The 16,874-nt window shown below is 39.5% G+C and overlaps 1 protein-coding gene across 5 annotated transcripts in view; it reads left to right on the top strand.

Annotated features, from left to right (window-relative positions):
• Positions 1-16,874, top strand: part of LOC119745526 (protein kinase C epsilon type-like) — a 74,438-nt gene that overhangs the window by 37,316 nt on the left and 20,248 nt on the right. For 3 of the 5 annotated variants that reach the window (XM_038221919.1, XM_038221916.1, XM_038221921.1), the window contains exons 3-7: positions 793-949; positions 3,422-3,453; positions 4,400-4,479; positions 9,903-10,041; positions 12,479-12,612. In XM_038221919.1, the coding sequence (XP_038077847.1) occupies positions 793-949; positions 3,422-3,453; positions 4,400-4,479; positions 9,903-10,041; positions 12,479-12,612 (542 nt within the window). Of the gene's footprint in view, positions 1-792; positions 950-3,421; positions 3,454-4,399; positions 4,480-9,902; positions 10,042-12,478; positions 12,613-16,312; positions 16,380-16,874 lie in introns of all 5 variants that reach the window. The other 2 variants (XM_038221920.1, XM_038221917.1) reach the window with 1 other exon arrangement.

Genomic DNA, 16,874 nt, shown 5'->3' with positions numbered 1-16,874 from the left:
GATGGATGCAAATTGGAATTTTGCATCATGTATGCATGTAAATTTGCCAAATGTATGTTGGTCAAGGGCAAAGCCAAATTTCGGGATTTCAGTTTATTGATGTACAAAGCCTGTCATTGGGTGATTCGCACAACCCAATCACTGTTTTAGATTTTTTGTTTCCCCCTGTACTACATTTGTATACATGTACCTGTACAATTGTAAGTGAATCTCAACGACTTTTCTTCAAACCGGTACATGATTTGTAAACTTGAAACTTGGAATGATCATCGACCTTGATCCGGTGTGCATATTACTGTGACATCATCATGACGTCATCCATGTACCGGTATCAGATTGCAAATGACGGTTCAAAAAAAGAGACCAACTTCTTTTCACGTACATGTACTGTACATGTATAACTATTTAGCAAATACCGGTATATTGCTTAAGTATTCACGATTGAACTGGGCAATGTCCATTAAAATAGTTGCCTGCCCAATCATCCTGCAGTTGTAACAAAAACAAATGCAAATCTCTAGTCTGCCTTTTTATTGATCATGAAATTACATAACACAGGCATGCAACTTTTCCTCGGATCGGCTGATTTCCTCGTTTTTTACTTCTCATGAGTGCCATTACAAATTGAGAAACACTGTACAAAATCTTGGGTGGTTTGGAGTTTCCTCGTTTTTTCTAAATTTCCCAGTTGCATGCCTGATAACAGTTCAATTCGTTATCACTTTTTTAATTTTTAATGTTTTAAAATTTTATTTATTTATTTATGTATTTTTTGGTTGAATATGTTTACAGATCCACCAAAGGAGAAGGTTTTCAAAGTCCGGGAAAATGCAATGCGAAAGAGGCGCGGGGCGGTGCGACGGAGGGTACATCAAATCAACGGGCACAAATTCATGGCAACATTTTTGCGACAACCAACGTACTGTTCACATTGTAAGGATTTTATCTGGTAAGTGAACATTTTGCTCTCTTTAAATGAAAGTTTTAAATGTCAGAAATGTTGTAACTGGCATTAATTATTTGCATACAGAGAGCCGACCATGGTTTCTCACATGGGGGCTGCTTGAGACAGTGACCTGATTTTTTTTGGTCAACGTCATTTGAACATTTATATGAAATATTTTTAGTCCAAAGCTTTCATTCGCTAGAGTTACAGGGTGGTGCAAAAAGAAGGTAACCCACTTTTGACAGGAATTTTACCCTACTTACTCAGCTTATTTGAACTGGTTTTTTTTTTTATGATGTAGTGAAGTATAGCTCTTCAACCATGCGTGGTGAAAAAAAATCTTTAAAAAAAATTGTGTTATTATGTTATTATGCTAATTTGAATACAAGTCACCAAAATCACTGTTGTCCACGTGTAAGTCAAGTGTAGTGTTTTTTTGTCTTCAAATCAAGCTCGGAGCTCAGTCAAGCGGATGGAATTAATCCGTCTGTAGACAAACAGGTTTGGCACATGAAATTTGTTAACTACCATATCTCAGAGACAAAATGTGCATTTGCAATCATTTTTTCGTCACTTATGTTTAAAGATCAATTTTTACTACCATTAAATTGAATTTTTGAAATATGCTCAACAAGTAGGTGAAAATTGCTGTCAAAAGTGGGTTTCCTTCTTTTAGCACCACCCTGAAGTTGAACATGTAGCCTACCGTACGCACACATACACATCATGTTGCTACAATGTACTGCCAACAAGACACCTTGCTTTGTGAAGAAACTGTACCATCTGATACAAGTACAGACAATGGTACACCGTTCGTTTAGCCAATCTACATGTACATGTACCTGTATATTATACCTTGTGTGATTATTGATTAACAATTAAATCAACGGCTCCAGTTCATTCAACCTATTTTAATCATCAAATTTGTCTGGTGCAAATACCGGTACGGTCCGGCAGCTTTGCAGGGCGCGCGCGCGCACAGGTGTGATAAATCTTGCTGTCAAATATCGCCGTGGCTACCGAACCCGGCAGTGGGGCGGGCAAAGCCGACAATGGATGTCACGGCGGTTATATTAACGGCAGCGGCAATGGGTCGCCCACACTGACTAAGCAGTTACCGTGGCAACTGCACTGAAGCATCTTAAATCTGGGTTAATGTATAATGCAAGGATGTGGCACCGGTCTTGGAGGCGGGGACCTGGCTACAATGCCATTAGTACTGAATTATTAGCCGTGGCTCCGACACCACTCCACCCTCCCACAGTGAATTTTCACAAGAGATATTTTGTTTCAGTTGGAGGGGCGAATGCAAACCTGATTTCCACAGATTGTTCCCTCGTAACTGAATTAGGCAAGGATTTCCCCTTCAGCAATTTGCAGCCGGAGGAGATTCCCCAGAATGCCCATGTTGCATTACGTGAGCTATAAACATTTGCAGAACGCAGACATCTAGGCAAAGTTTGAGCGAGATTAATTGAGCGAAAAGACAGATTTTATGGGGAAAAACAGAGACTTTGTACATGTAAATATGTTGAATTAACATGTACATGTAAGCTCAGGAGTTTTCTTAATTTGTTATTACAGCAGTATGTTCACTTTTATTACTCCAGTGCATGTACAATGTACATGTATATATTCTACATGTAAGGACAGCCAAAAAAAAATTCTGCTTCTGATTACATGGCATTTGAAAATAGGGTAGGTACCGTAGGTAGGTAAACTTGTTGTTGTTGGGGTTTTTTTGGGGGGGGGGGGCAGTTTTTTTGTGTACGATCATATGGAGGTGTCTGCGTGTAGTCAAGGGCAAAAGGTGGTAATTGATGATTTTCAGGTTTTTCCCCTCATTTTCCACCAAAATAAAATTAGGGTAGGGCTGTCTAAATAGGGTAGGTAGGGTTACCGGAAGCAGAACTATTATGTTTTTGGCCTTAACTACATGTCCACGAAAAACACTCTGTTGATTCACTGGTAATATGTACATGTACTGGTATCTTTGTGAAATTGAAGCCCTTATGTAGATTCAGCCGTGTGAATGAATGAACATAGTTTTCCCTGCAAAGTGCATGTTAAAGAGAGAAATGACATGCACATACATGTAAGTTGAATGGTTGAATTTTGTTTTCTTTTGCTTGATGTTTATACAGTCTGCAAGTACTCATGTGAACACTTCGTTTCAAGGAAGTGATCACAAGTGGTCTGCCGAATTTGAAAGAATTCCAACAGTAAATCCGGGTCACAGAACTGTTACTGGTGAACCTTGACTTATCTTGGATGATAAGAGGAAAATGGAAAATGTGTACACGACAATACTGTACATTCAAGATAATGTCTGCTTTTATGCCGTGCACTCATGACATTATGATTTTTGCAACTGTCACGTTGTGTACCGGTAGGCTGTGTGATTCTGTATACTGTAGCACTGTATTGTCCCTTTCTTATTTTGAAAACATTAATATTTTTCTTTTTTGTTTTCAGGGGTTTTTACATGCAAGGGTATCAGTGTCAAGGTAAGGATACAATGCAGACCGATACTCAAGAGTTCCACTCGCACATTTCTTTTCGATCTCCTCCTGATCCTACTTGAAAACTGACCTTTCTTCCTCTCTATTGACACAACGGGATAATGCCTCTTACGGCGCTGAAAGTTCGGGTTTTTTTCCTATAAACTGTGAATCCCGATCAAGAACATTAAGGCCTGCTCATACTCGGCATGAAAACAAACATTAATTTGTGACGTCACAGCCAGTTTTCGCACTGCAAATTCGCAGAAGTTGAACACATTTTGACCCCGGCGATTTTCGCAACAAAAGTTTCATGATGTCAAATTTACGTCGTTTTTTGCATTCTAGTGAAGTCAAGTTTACTTTGCATACGCGTGAATTACATGTATGTTCGTACACGCATTGGTTCTTAATACCAAACGGTTTGTCTGACTAGCGCACAGCTTTACCGGTGTTCTTAGTAATGAAACGGGTTTTTTATTAAAAGGCCGGCGTTTATCTCCGGTTTCAGTATCATGAAACGACTGAGAATATTTCAATTCCCCCTGGATGGGATGCCAGTCCATCGCAGGTTACTCCCCAGCTAATGCCGGTACCCATTTGTACTCCTGGGTGGAAAGAGGCAATTGGGGGTGAAGTGCCTTGCCCAAGGACACAACATATGGCCAGTGGCTGGATTCGAACCCCTGACCCTCTGATCATGAGTCACGAACCCTAACCACTAGGCCACACTCCTTTCACAGTTTCTTACATGTATACCAAATTTCAGTAAAATTGTCAAGTGACGATCGAGAATTTTGGGGACAAGGAAGTTGGATTGATTTCCTTCTTGGCTGTAAAGCGGTGAAAACCTTCCTCTTTTAAGAGTTAGAGTTTGGCAGTGGCCCGTATATTGTCTGAAACACCGAAGCCGTGTAACGATGCATTAATTTTTTTTGTTGCTTCGTTTCAGTGTGTACAGTGGTGGTGCATAAGCGATGTCATGAGGTCGTAGTCTCACGATGTCCAGGACACAAGGATGACGTAAAAGAGGTAAAGCTGCTTTCTATGATGAAACCAACAAAGTTTCGCTGGTACCCATCCAACAGCACGGGTGACCACTGGTCTCTTCCGCAAAATGTTGCGAAAGGAAAATAGGCTGCTACTATGAAAGTGCGTAGCTCCTTGTCGATGCGTGTACACTGTGCTGTATGCACATTTCTGGCACACTCGGAAATGAAAAAAAATGTATATAATCTCAAAGAAATTAGAGGTTCTCAGCACCCTACATGGTGATCAGTGGGCATGGGCAAACCAATTAGTGGAAGGAAACATTGAGCAGTTGGTGACTGCTGTGATGTGGGATATGACATTTGAACACCCGAGGGTGATACGTGCCTCGTTTTGTTATACCTCTGTCTTGCATTCTTTGGATTTTGATGTAAAAATCATGAAAACTAACAGCAGTAAACACAGCAATCATGACAATCGAACGTCAACTCACATGCATGTCGCGTGCTCGAAACAGCTGATCGTCTGCTAGTTCGCTGCTCCCACTCATGTGTGAAAACATGGTGAAAATAGCGTGGGTACCAACGATATAAGCATTTCACACCGTAGGTACCGTACGCACAAAGTCATCATAGCGTAGTCATCGTTCTAGGTCAATGGAAATACAGTATTCAGACAGAGGTATAACAGTTGGTGACGGATGTGATGTGGGATATGGCATTTTGAACACCTGAGGGGCGCATAGCACCCAATGCAAAGGCAGGGTGCTATTCGCCAAGACGGTGTAATAAATCCAACATATCCCACATCACAGCCGTCAACAATAGTTTTGCTATATCATGCAGGAGTCAAAAGAAAAAGACTTTGAATTCGGTATTCAAGAAATAGATTGAATCACCGCCGTGTAACCTTTTGATTACTGTGAGCTTTCCTGCCAGACATGAGATTGAGAGGTTGCAGTGCTCTGTTGCGAGGCACGCGGGCCCAACACATGCACTCTTCATGCACACGCGGGGCTGTGTGTGCAAGGCAATTAGTGCAACGCAGTGCATATGAGTTAACATACCGGTATACAGGGTGAGTAAAAAAAAAAGGAAACCCAAAAATGTCGGGACTATTGTTTGATTGAAGTTCTGCATGTAGCACTTTCAAACTCTAGGATATGAAAGCCCAATTCATAAGCTTTCTTTTAGTACAAGAATCATTCAAATCACTCATGGTCTTTTCAAGTTACGGAATTTTAAACACAACCGCCATTTTAAGGTGGTGTCCACGGATCACAAAAAAGGTGTGCATTCTTTCAGCAAAACGAAAGCAATTCACACACATCCCTGTGATTTCCTTTCGTTTTGCTGAAAGAACACTGAAATTTTTTGTGATCCGTGGACAGAACCTTTAAACGGTGGTTGTGTTTAAAAAATTCCGTAACTTGAAAAGTACATGAGTGATTTGAATGATTCTTGTACTAAAAGAAAGCTTATGAATTGGGCTTTCATATCCTAGATTTTGAAAATGCTACATGCAGAACTTCCCTAAAACAATGGTCCCAACATTTGGGTTTCGAGGTTTTTTTATTCACCCTGTATGCAACACAGTGTATACGGAGTACATGTATATGCAACACGGTGAATACGATGTAAAAACAGTCATTTTTTTATAGACTGGACACGTGGCTGTTCTAGACCAATGAAATTGCAGTATCTAAGACATGATATCAATTCTTATATGGTGGAGTATGCACCATCTCATTACCCTCTCAAAAGCTAGAGATAAATTACATTTTGCCATGATTTGCCACCTTGCACCCACAAAAAGATGCTACAAGTCTCAACCCTAACCTTCCCAAATCCTCCAAAATCCTCTTTACAAAATGGAGGATTTTGCAGGATTGAGGCTATATGGCAAAAGTGTGTGGCTGATTTGGGAGGATGCACTGTGTCAAGGTCTTGGGCCGGACCTTGTGTTGTGTATGCTCAGCAGCTCATAAATTTAGGCCTACTGCTTTTTATTCGTGATGAAATCCTACGCACTGCTCCAGGATGTCACTGGCTCTGCCTCAACATATTGACAGTGGTTGCTGGAGGATTTTGCAGGATTGAGGCAGTGGTCACCCCTCCAAGGACCACAGTCAAGGAATAAACGGAGGATTTTTGCAGGGTTGAGGCTGTATGCAATTTTTACATGAAGGCAGTTGGAGGATTTTTCAGGATTGAGGTTGCATCCTAGCAAAAATGCCTAGGGAGTTAGGGTTATAATGCAAGAACGTCTTGCTTGTAATGCTGTACACAAACATGTGCATTGTATAACACTCAGTGCATGGCGTTCGAACATGAAGACGGCCACATTATACTAAAGATGTAATTAAAGTCTAATGGTGTCTTTGAAAGCATCCAGCATACCTCGCTTGTGCGACCTGTTCTCCATGTAAAAGATCCTCCTCCCACCTCCCAGGGAAATCTAATAGTTTTTTTTTTTTTCAACGCAGTTAATTGCAACCATGTGTTGCACCGTCTGTCCCTGACATTTAAATAAAGAAAAGAAAGAAAAAGAAGGGGAAAAAAACACCCAACATTGTTGAGTTTCAATACTGACAGACTGAAAGCACATTAATTTAGTGGTCTATGGCCTGTAAATTGATAGATGCCTTACTCGGGTTGCTCATCATGTAACTACGTGTACCTACATGGCACTCATTGCATTATCAATCATGCATGTTGACAAAAGCCGGGAAACATTGGTCAAAATTGTTAAGGTTTTTTTTTTTTTTTTTTTTTATATTGGCGATGCAAGGCATAAACTGTTCGGCTATGTGTTTTTTTTATGACTTGTAAACGATATAATATTGCAGAGTGATATGACAGACTACATTGATGATTGTTGCGTCCAAATTTGAAGTAGGACCGACCATAGAGCCAGGAAACGGACGGACTGACCAGCCTTATTTCTTTTTTTGGAAAAATCCATTTATGCCTTCGGGGTGCTTTGAATTCTCTACAGGATCACAGCATACATGTACATTGAAAAAAACTGTAATGAAATGTCTGCGGTAATATTTAACAAAAATACCCGCATTTCAGAAAAAAAACTTTATGGGAAAATACGGGAAAATGGTATGTTGAAAGATACATAGGCGCAATGTGCCGCTGACGGCACACCCCTACACCCAAATTGATGTTTCCAAAGTGGGCAAAGCTACCTGCTGGTAGCTCATGTACATGTACCTCATGTACACCGTACACGTACTGAAGGCTTACATGTACATGTACATGTACAGTGCTGTGATTTGCGCTGTGCATACACATGTACACGGTTGTCCTACACGTACTTGAATGATTGATGATTTTGTATCGGTAAATATCCAATGTAGCTTTTTGTCTGGAGTGGAAAAACTGGTGATTTTGTGTTTTAGAAACAAGTACAAAATAGAAAAATAATCCACAATTTACACAAAATAATAAATCTTTCGTGAGGCAGTATTTATAGCGAAAAAAATCCCAGACGGCTACTAAAATTTGTGAGGCATGCGTCCTCGCAATTGAATGGGCAGGGTAAACACTGGACTGTTACATACATGTGGGTCTGTCCACACTATAGCCCCATAAATGTGGCCTATTTACTGGACTGCCTCCGTAAACATAGGCCACACGTCCACATGTACAAAAATCGTGTCAACTTTGCCAAATTTTGATTTTCACATTTAGGCTTAGTTTGTAGGATTTTTTTGCTTTAGAAGCATACTCACCCACTTTATAGGCTAGTCAGAAAGTGCTGCCTTTTTCAGATGTCTAATTTTTGTGAAATTTCATGTTGAAATTTTGATACGCAAACGTGTGAAAATGAATCTGGAAATTTCACGAAAAATATACATCTGAAAAAGGCAGCACTTTCTGATTAGCCTATAAAGAGGGTGAGTATGCTTCTAAAGCCAAAAAACCCTACAAACTAAGCCTTAATGTGAAAATCTTAATTTGGCAAAGTCGACACGATTTTTGTACATGTGGATGTGTGGCCTATGTTTACGGAGGCAGTCCAGTAAATAGGCCAATTTACATGTAACTGCACAAAATATCATACAAGTTGTTCATCATACCTCTTCATCCAGATAAAAATATTTTCATTTGAGGTTAAAAGGTTTTCCTTCTAATGAAGCCATGTGAACCAAAATGAGTTACATACACAAACCAATGAGGGTTTATTTTAAGGTTTTGACAAAATTTATATGATTATCACATGTACATTGTACATTTTCAAATTAGGTTTTGCCCTTCACTGACGTATACACTATATACTCAGTGTGTTACCTCCCGAGTGAAAGTTGGACAAAAATCACTTGGGTGGGACTCGAACCCACGACCTCCTGCTCTCTATTGCAGACGTCTTGCCACTCGACCACCGAGCTAACGGGATCAGTTGGCTGGTTTGAATCTAATACAGTGTATATATACGTCGGTGAAGGGCAAAACCTAATTTGATTTACGTTACCCCGACACAAAATTCCATCTTATGAATTGTACATATTGTTAGGAGGTAAACATACATGTAAATGGGTCATTCCACATATGACCATATTAAGAAAAGCATGAATGCCTTGCTAGCAGTTGCTCTACATAATATTTGTTGTTGGGTGTTTCACTACTGCAGAAAGTTTGAAATCATTTCAATGTATTTTGCCAAAAATATGAGCAAAAAATGTCATTTTGGATGTAACATTGACGCCATGTCAGTGTTACGTCCAAATATGACATTTGTACCTGTTTTTTAAATTTCTGCGAAACATTACCCAAATTTAATTTGCATACCGGTACTTCTTACTATAGATGCAACACAATAAGAAAAGCTTTTGTTATGGTAGTCAGACATCAAATGGAGCAGAAATGATAGCTTGGTTGTGCGGACGTAACATTTACACGGTGTACAGTAAAACCCAAATGTCACACTTCCATTGAGTGATTTTTACACCGTTACATCCACACTTGAGGTATTGTTTCTGCTATATTTGAACCCTGACTATACCAAAACAAAAGCTTTTCTTGGTGCTTAGGTGTCCAGTTGTAAATATACAATGTCAGTTTGGGTCATATTTTACATACATGTAAAATATGGCAAAAAAAGAATTTTTGGATGTAACATTGACACGGTGTCAATGTTCCGTCCGAATTAATACATTTTTGCTCATATTTTTGTCAAAGTACTTTTCAAATGATTTCAAACTTTCTCAAATATTTAAACTCCCTAAGACAAATATTATGTTAAGCAATTGTTTAGAATGCATTGCTACTTTTAATAGTATAACCAAATATATGGATGTAACATGCACTGCTTCCCAACCCGGTGGAATGACCCAAATACAAACATACATTTACACCTTCAGCTGGGATTTTTTAGTGTTCTAACTTTTTCCACCGAGTTTCAAAATTGTCTCCTTTTTTTCATACTATTTCTTCTCTTATCCTTCTACCTTCCAGCAGTCCCAGTCGCAGTCACAGCGCTTCAACATCAACTTGCCACATCGATTTAGCGTTCATAGTTTCAAGAAGCCAACCTTTTGTGACCACTGCGGTTCACTGCTCTACGGCTTACTACGGCAAGGGTTGCAGTGTGAAGGTACCGTAGGCAGACGCAAAGGGGTGGGGGAGGAGGGAGGGAAGGCAATGAGGGATGAAGTGACATTATCATATGGACAGCCAAATGTGAACTAGAAGGGAGGATTATTGCACTGTTGATACTACTGGGCACATTTGATTTCTTTGATGCAAAAAGAACATACTGTAAGTAAGGCCCAAAAAAAAATATATTCGGTCTCTGGTCAGACCAAAGTTCCGGAATTGACGCGGGGACGCGGCTTTTTTTTTCTTTTCTTCAAGCTTGGATTGTACAGACAAGGTGGGGTACTATTTTGCTTTTTTTGGTGTCCTCATGTACATTGGTGTCCTCCATAATTTGCCTTGGTGCTTTCGATCATTTGCCTTGGTGCAATTTCCCATTCCTTGGTGCTCTTTGGTAAAAAAAAAAATGAGGAGGTGCGGCAATAGAGGGCGCTGTTGGAGCTACCGCGGAACATTTTGGAAAAAAAAAAGATTGAAGCGCATGATTAAAATCGACGCGCGCGCTGACCAGAGACCGTCTAATTTTTTTGGGGGGCCTAATACTCATTTCAAACTGGTGTTTTCCAGAGTCGTGCAGAAAGAAATTATTAGAAAGATTTGAGTAAAGTACAGGAATCATTTGATGTTTGAAACGATTAGGGGTAAATACATGTACATGTAGGTGGGAAAGATCACCTGTGGCAAGTGTTCGGAAGGACGCCACAATTCTGAAGCCTGAGATAAAAATCCACAGCTACATGTTCATGTAGGGACAAAGCTTTAATTGAGGCAATTTCCCCCTCATTTGTAGAGGGCGCTATTTTCAGCATGCGGCACACTCTAACAGCTGTTGCGCATCACAGTAAAAGCTCTACTTACAGATCCTGCGAACTGGAACAGTTTTCTACCAAACGTGCACAAACTAAAACGCTTGTAAAGTTTTATGTTAGGTTTTGTCCATCGCATGTATTTATAAACGCTGTACATGTGCAATCAGTTTTGTCTGAGGCCTTGCGAGACAAATTCACAAGCTTACTCAGGCGGGACTCGAACCCATGACATTGTGCTTATCCCGGTACTAGTGCAGATGTCTTACAATTCAATCACGGAGCTAGCCAGGGTCGGCTGGCTAATATAAAAACCCTTGCGAAGGGCAAAACCAAATGTAAAATTTACATCATCCCGACGCAAATTCCATGTTTATATAAATAAAGCATGTAAAGTTAAATGTGAAGATAGGCAAAGTGTAACATTCCCAATTGCATTTATGTAATTGGAAACATCACAGATTGTGTTGGTTGCTTCTTGCTAACTGATACTTCGGTATCGGCAAACCGCAGCATTCTACGTTTGGAATTTCCCTGCAATCACTGATGATCTTATAGTGTAACAGTCACACTGCGTGCCTGCATCAAGATATGTGTGAAATCAAACTGTATCATAGTCTGCTGACTTTGTTGAAGTGCACCTCGAAGTTGGTACTGACATGTAATTGTTAAGATTTTTCAACAAAACCGCTTTTTAGTTTCTATGGGCTCCGTGCGCGAACTAGAGAGGGCGCTTTTAAGAGCCCCGTGGATGGGACACACCGCGTGCGCGTACTGGTTCCCGTGCATATAGCACGAAGTAGCACGACTAACTTTAATCAGAATGTGCACAAAGCAGCGGTGTCTTCGCATGAACATCAGGCAGCATGTCCCTCCAAGTCATCTCCCCCAACTCACCCTCTCTTACCGTTGATTGGGGGTACATTGTACTTGTGCACGGAGCCCATGAGGTTAAATATTATTGAATTTGTTTAAAGCAATATGAATGAAGATTTGTGACCTGTTCTGTCAACATCAGACTTTTCTGGGCACAAGGTCAAAAATGAGATTTTAGCATATTGTTGAAATACCGGTACATTTTCCTTTTAATAGGTGGTTTTATTTTTGAAACCGGTCGGTCATTCCTGGGCAAACTATGCTATTTTAAAGTTCGAAAAGTAGGAAACGGAGAAAATGGCAGTTAAAGTTTGGGGTCTATTTTAAGACAGGTCTATTTCAAGTGACATTTCTTGAACTGATATACCTTAACAAATCATCCAAAATACTTTATTTAGAGTTCAAATGAGGGTTTCAAACTTTTATAGTATATTTTAGACATGTTTAAGGGTACAAATATGCAAAAATTAGAAAATCGAAAAAAATCACCCCACAGCGTTTTTTGGCCCTACCGGTATCTTAATTTCAACCTCTGCCCAAAAGCGTCTGCTTTTGACAGAACAGGTCACAATTGTCTTTTTAATCACATGCAGGAAAATGTATGCCTTCATTGAATGTTTACAAATTTTAAAATACCTCGTCAGGTTACACGTTACTGACGAATGTATTTCAAGGTACACTACAATATACATACATGCACATGTTAAACTCTGTTGTTTTTTTTTTTTTTCGTTTTCTCTCTTATAAAACCAGCGTGCAAGATGAACGTCCACAAGAGATGCGACAAGAACGTTGCGCCAAACTGCGGTATCAACCCCAAGAGAATGGCCGAGATCCTGTCTGAGATGGGCGTCACTGGCGATAAATTGTCAATACGCAGGAAAAAGGTAACTGGAAGAAGTCATCCCCTTGCTGGCACAGGTTTATTTTTCTAATTTTTATAGTTTTTTTTTTCTTCTAATTTTTCCACGCCAAGTGGCAGTACAGGTCCTGCAGTTTTCAAATCTTTTAATAATTTTTTCCTTGGTTGCACAATAAAAGATTGAGCCATTATAAGCCACACCCACTTGAGTTGACTTAAATTGTTGACTTAATTAGACGTTGGTTGAAATTTCTTAATCAAAAACCAAATTTTCTCATGAAACCCCCTGAGTTTCAGCATTCCAAATTGAATTTTTTTTTTTTTTAACTCCGATTTACATGTAAAACAGTTATGTTAACCTTTCTGCGACCTCTCTGTATCTTACCGTATCTGATAACGGCACATTGCGTATTAACAGAGCACATGATGGCACTGTACTCTTGGCGCTAAAAAGAAAAATGTATATATCAATGGATTGACATCGACAAATATTTACTCTGCATAATTGAACCATGGTTGAGCTGTGTTTGAATTTCCTATGAAACGGTTGAGGCTGGTTGTGTTGTGTGAACCAATCAAAAACCTTAAAAATGGCTCATCCGTGCTTTTGGTTTGAAGATTAGTACCAGTACCTCGAAAAATCAAATTTCAAAATGAATTGCTAATCAGTTAGCATTAGATACATGTAAGTTTAGATCATTAGACCATTGTGCACAGAAAATCGACCTACAGTAAGTAACTAGAGAAATTACAGTGCAAGTATTAAATTGGAAGAAGCCTCCCTGGGCTAAACTAATCACACATTGCGCATAAGCACCTTATTTTTGATGACCAAATATAGGCTTTCACGATTCAGGAATACAGTTTTCTTGATAATTCATTTTCAGGAGAAATTTTGTCAATCAGATTTTTGTTTTCCAGCAGAGACGGACATACAGACTTTCATAATTCATGAAGGAATCTCTTTTTTATTTCTTTGGTTCTCATTTTCGACTGACTCTATTTTGGCTCCTGACCTAAGAAAAAATATTATTTATTACGACCGGCCCTGTTTGGAACCACCACTGAGAATGTATTAATGAAATTTTAAAAAATGAATATTAAATTCAGGCAATTGGGCTCCATGTTATTTGAAAAGCTATCAGGCATGCAACTTTTTTTATTATTATTATTATGAAACCAAGGATTCCTCAAAAGCGCCCTAGGCACTGTAGCACGCAAGCCTGAAGAAACCTGTGGTGAGAAGACAATGAGAAGAAATTACAGTTTTAGAGGTGGGAGGAAAAGCCCAGAAGAATATTCTGGGGAAAACCCACGGAATCAGACAGGGACTGAAAACCCAATCCACATATTGGCACAGGCAACATTGGAACCTGGGTCACAGCGGTGGAAGGTGAGGAAAGTACTGCTACGCCAACCTGACTCCCGGATCCGCTGATTTCCTTGTTTTTTACTTCTCATGAATGCCATTACAAATTGAAAAATGCTGTACAAAGTCTGGTTTGATTTGGAGTTTCCTCGTTTTTTTCTAAATTCCCAGTTGCATGCCCGAGCTATGGAAAGTAAAAATTGTACTCGAAGCACAATGTATTTCAACCGGCACAATCCCAGAATATGTGACGGTGTTACCTCTTATCATATCAGGGATTTATTCACGATCATCTCATTGCACTTTTAACAAAACAAGACACAATACGCACTTGGCATCATTTAAGCCCCAGTCACACATTCACGGTTTGGAGCTACGGATATCCACAGTTTGAAATTTGTGATAAACCGTGGGAGTACCGTATTCATCCTTAGTACCGGTACCTCCATGGTTATCCGTCATCTTCCTTGGGTATTTGTGAAGGGGCTACGGAAGCTTGAAACTGTTCATAACTTCCGTGGTGAACCGTCATGAAAATTAATCCGCAGTGCAACCGTGGGACATCCGTAGGACAACCGTACTTATTCGTAGTGTTATTCATGGTTATTCGTGCATGTTCTTGGGTATTCGTAGCTCATTCGTGGTAGAAATCTCTATGAATGTCCTACGGATATGCCCGGATGTGCTAGGGTTTTGCTAAGGTTGTACTACGAATATCCACGGTTTATTCGTAGGAGAACCTTGGTCATCCGTGATGACCAATTCTTAGTAATACCGTCGATATTCTTCACCAATCCGTCTGTATTCGTAGAGAAACCGTACGACAGTCGTGGCTATCCGTCCTGAAACCGTAGTGCATTTTTAGAAAGTCAATTTCTCCACGAATCTCGACGGTTCATCATGATCGATTGATTCTTGGTAAACTGTGGATATTCGTAGCTCCAACTGTGAATGTGTGACTGGGGCTTTACATGCAATTTAGCCATCTATACAGGTGAACTTGTTTTTGTTCTTCAGATTTTGATTTGTTTTGCCGATCGAACAACCCTACTTCAGAGTAAAAAAATATGAGAGCCATAGAACTAAAAAGGGAGGCCCTAATACAAGACCCTTGTTCTCACTCACACACACATTACATGTAGCGTCATCATTATTCTGAACTCTATGACTTCAGTCAGCATGTTGTGACCTTTTTGCGTCGTGAAAACATGGACCATGTTTATGGAGACATTTTAATAGAAAGTGCCTCGTTATATACGGCCATTAGGATATAAAGGGTAGTGCAAAAAAAAGGAAACCCACTTTTGACAGGAATGTTAACCTACTTACCGGTTCTTAACTTATTTGAACTATTTTTTTTTATAATGTAGTGAAGTATAGTGGTGAAAAAAAATCTTTTAAAAAATTGCTAGAATAGTGTTATTATGCTAATTTCAATACAAGTCAACAAAATCACTGTTGTCCACGTGTAAGTCTAGTGTAGTGTTTTTGTCTTCAAATCAAGCTCCGGAGCTCAGTCAAGCAGATGGAATAAAGCCATCTGTGGACAAACAGATTTGGCACAGCACATTTTTAAACTACCATATCTTAAGAGACAAAATATGCATTTGCAATCATTTTTTCGTCACTTACATGTATGGTATGTTTAATGATCAATATTAGAATACCATTAAATTGAATTTTTGAAATATGCTCAACAAGTAGGGTGAAAATTGGGTCTCCCTCTTTTTGCACCACCCTGTACACCGCACATCATACAAAAACTTAAGTCCTCAAAAGTTGTGAGAAAGCTTTTGTGAGAACCATGAAAAAAGGGAGTTTTCACGTAGAGATGGCAGAAAATATTTTTAAAAATAGTTCACTGGACAAAATAGCTTGACCTAGTTACATGTAGGTTAATTTGATGTTGATTGAGGGTTGTTTTACACGACGCTAGGATTTCAATTTTCCTGTACATATTCACAAAATGCAACGTTGCTTTCTGGAGTTAATCTTTCACAGCGATTGTATTTGCCCAGGATATCCCACCAAAATGTGCTGAGCAATGCTCCAAAGGCCTTGCTTTTCAAGCAGATCCAAAAACAAGCATTTTTCCGAAAATTTAACGGCCATTACGGAAACCTTGTTCTGCCATTGCTTTGAACTGTGTGCAATTAGCAGATGCTGAGAATGTGAATATATGTTTTCCATTCAATTTTAAACCAAAAAAGCTGTATCTTGCCCAACTTTGAATATCTGATTGATAACAAGGAGTGATATAAAATCTCTGCAACTCACTGTGAAAGACGGATTCCAGCAAGCCAACGTACCATTGTTGTCTTAACGTTTCCTTCCCCCCACGATGCCGTATACCTAGGCCTTTGTCAGTGAGTCACCTTCAACCTCGACTAGCGAAGATGCCGAATCCACACCCAAGGAGTCAGGTAACTCGACTGGCCAACAGGACAGAAGTGGCAGACCAGTCCAAGGGCAGGGGACATTTCTCTGATTGCACTCAATCCCAGACAATGCTCTTTCACAGCTCCTTAAATTCCATTTGACGAAAACGGCCATGAAGTTGCTGATAATTGGTTGCAAAACAATGCAGTTCCCTCATTTTAGATTTTTTTGTCATTTGTTCTACAACATATACATGCCACCATCCAAAAAGGCACCGACAGAAATTACAGCATTCCCTCAGAAAATGTTCAATATAATTGGAAGGAAAAAAAATCTTGGTCTTGCCAAAAAAATGCTGTTGGCCGTTAATTGGGCATTTTCAGTCAAAATCAAAACAGTGGGTTTCACATGTCTTTGGATGCATTTTTAGGGAAATATTTATTGGCTTGTTTTGCAAACTTGTTAGTGCTGTGTGATCCAATGTTAAATTAACATTCCCAAGAAAGCATTTCTGATATTGAGTGTGACAGAGAAAACTC

This window comes from Patiria miniata, unplaced genomic scaffold (genome assembly GCF_015706575.1).
Source record: "Patiria miniata isolate m_02_andy unplaced genomic scaffold, ASM1570657v1 HiC_scaffold_7, whole genome shotgun sequence".
Classification (NCBI taxonomy): domain Eukaryota; kingdom Metazoa; phylum Echinodermata; class Asteroidea; order Valvatida; family Asterinidae; genus Patiria; species Patiria miniata.
Note: the sequence above shows the minus strand (reverse complement) of the source record. Positions and strands in the feature narration are given on the sequence as shown.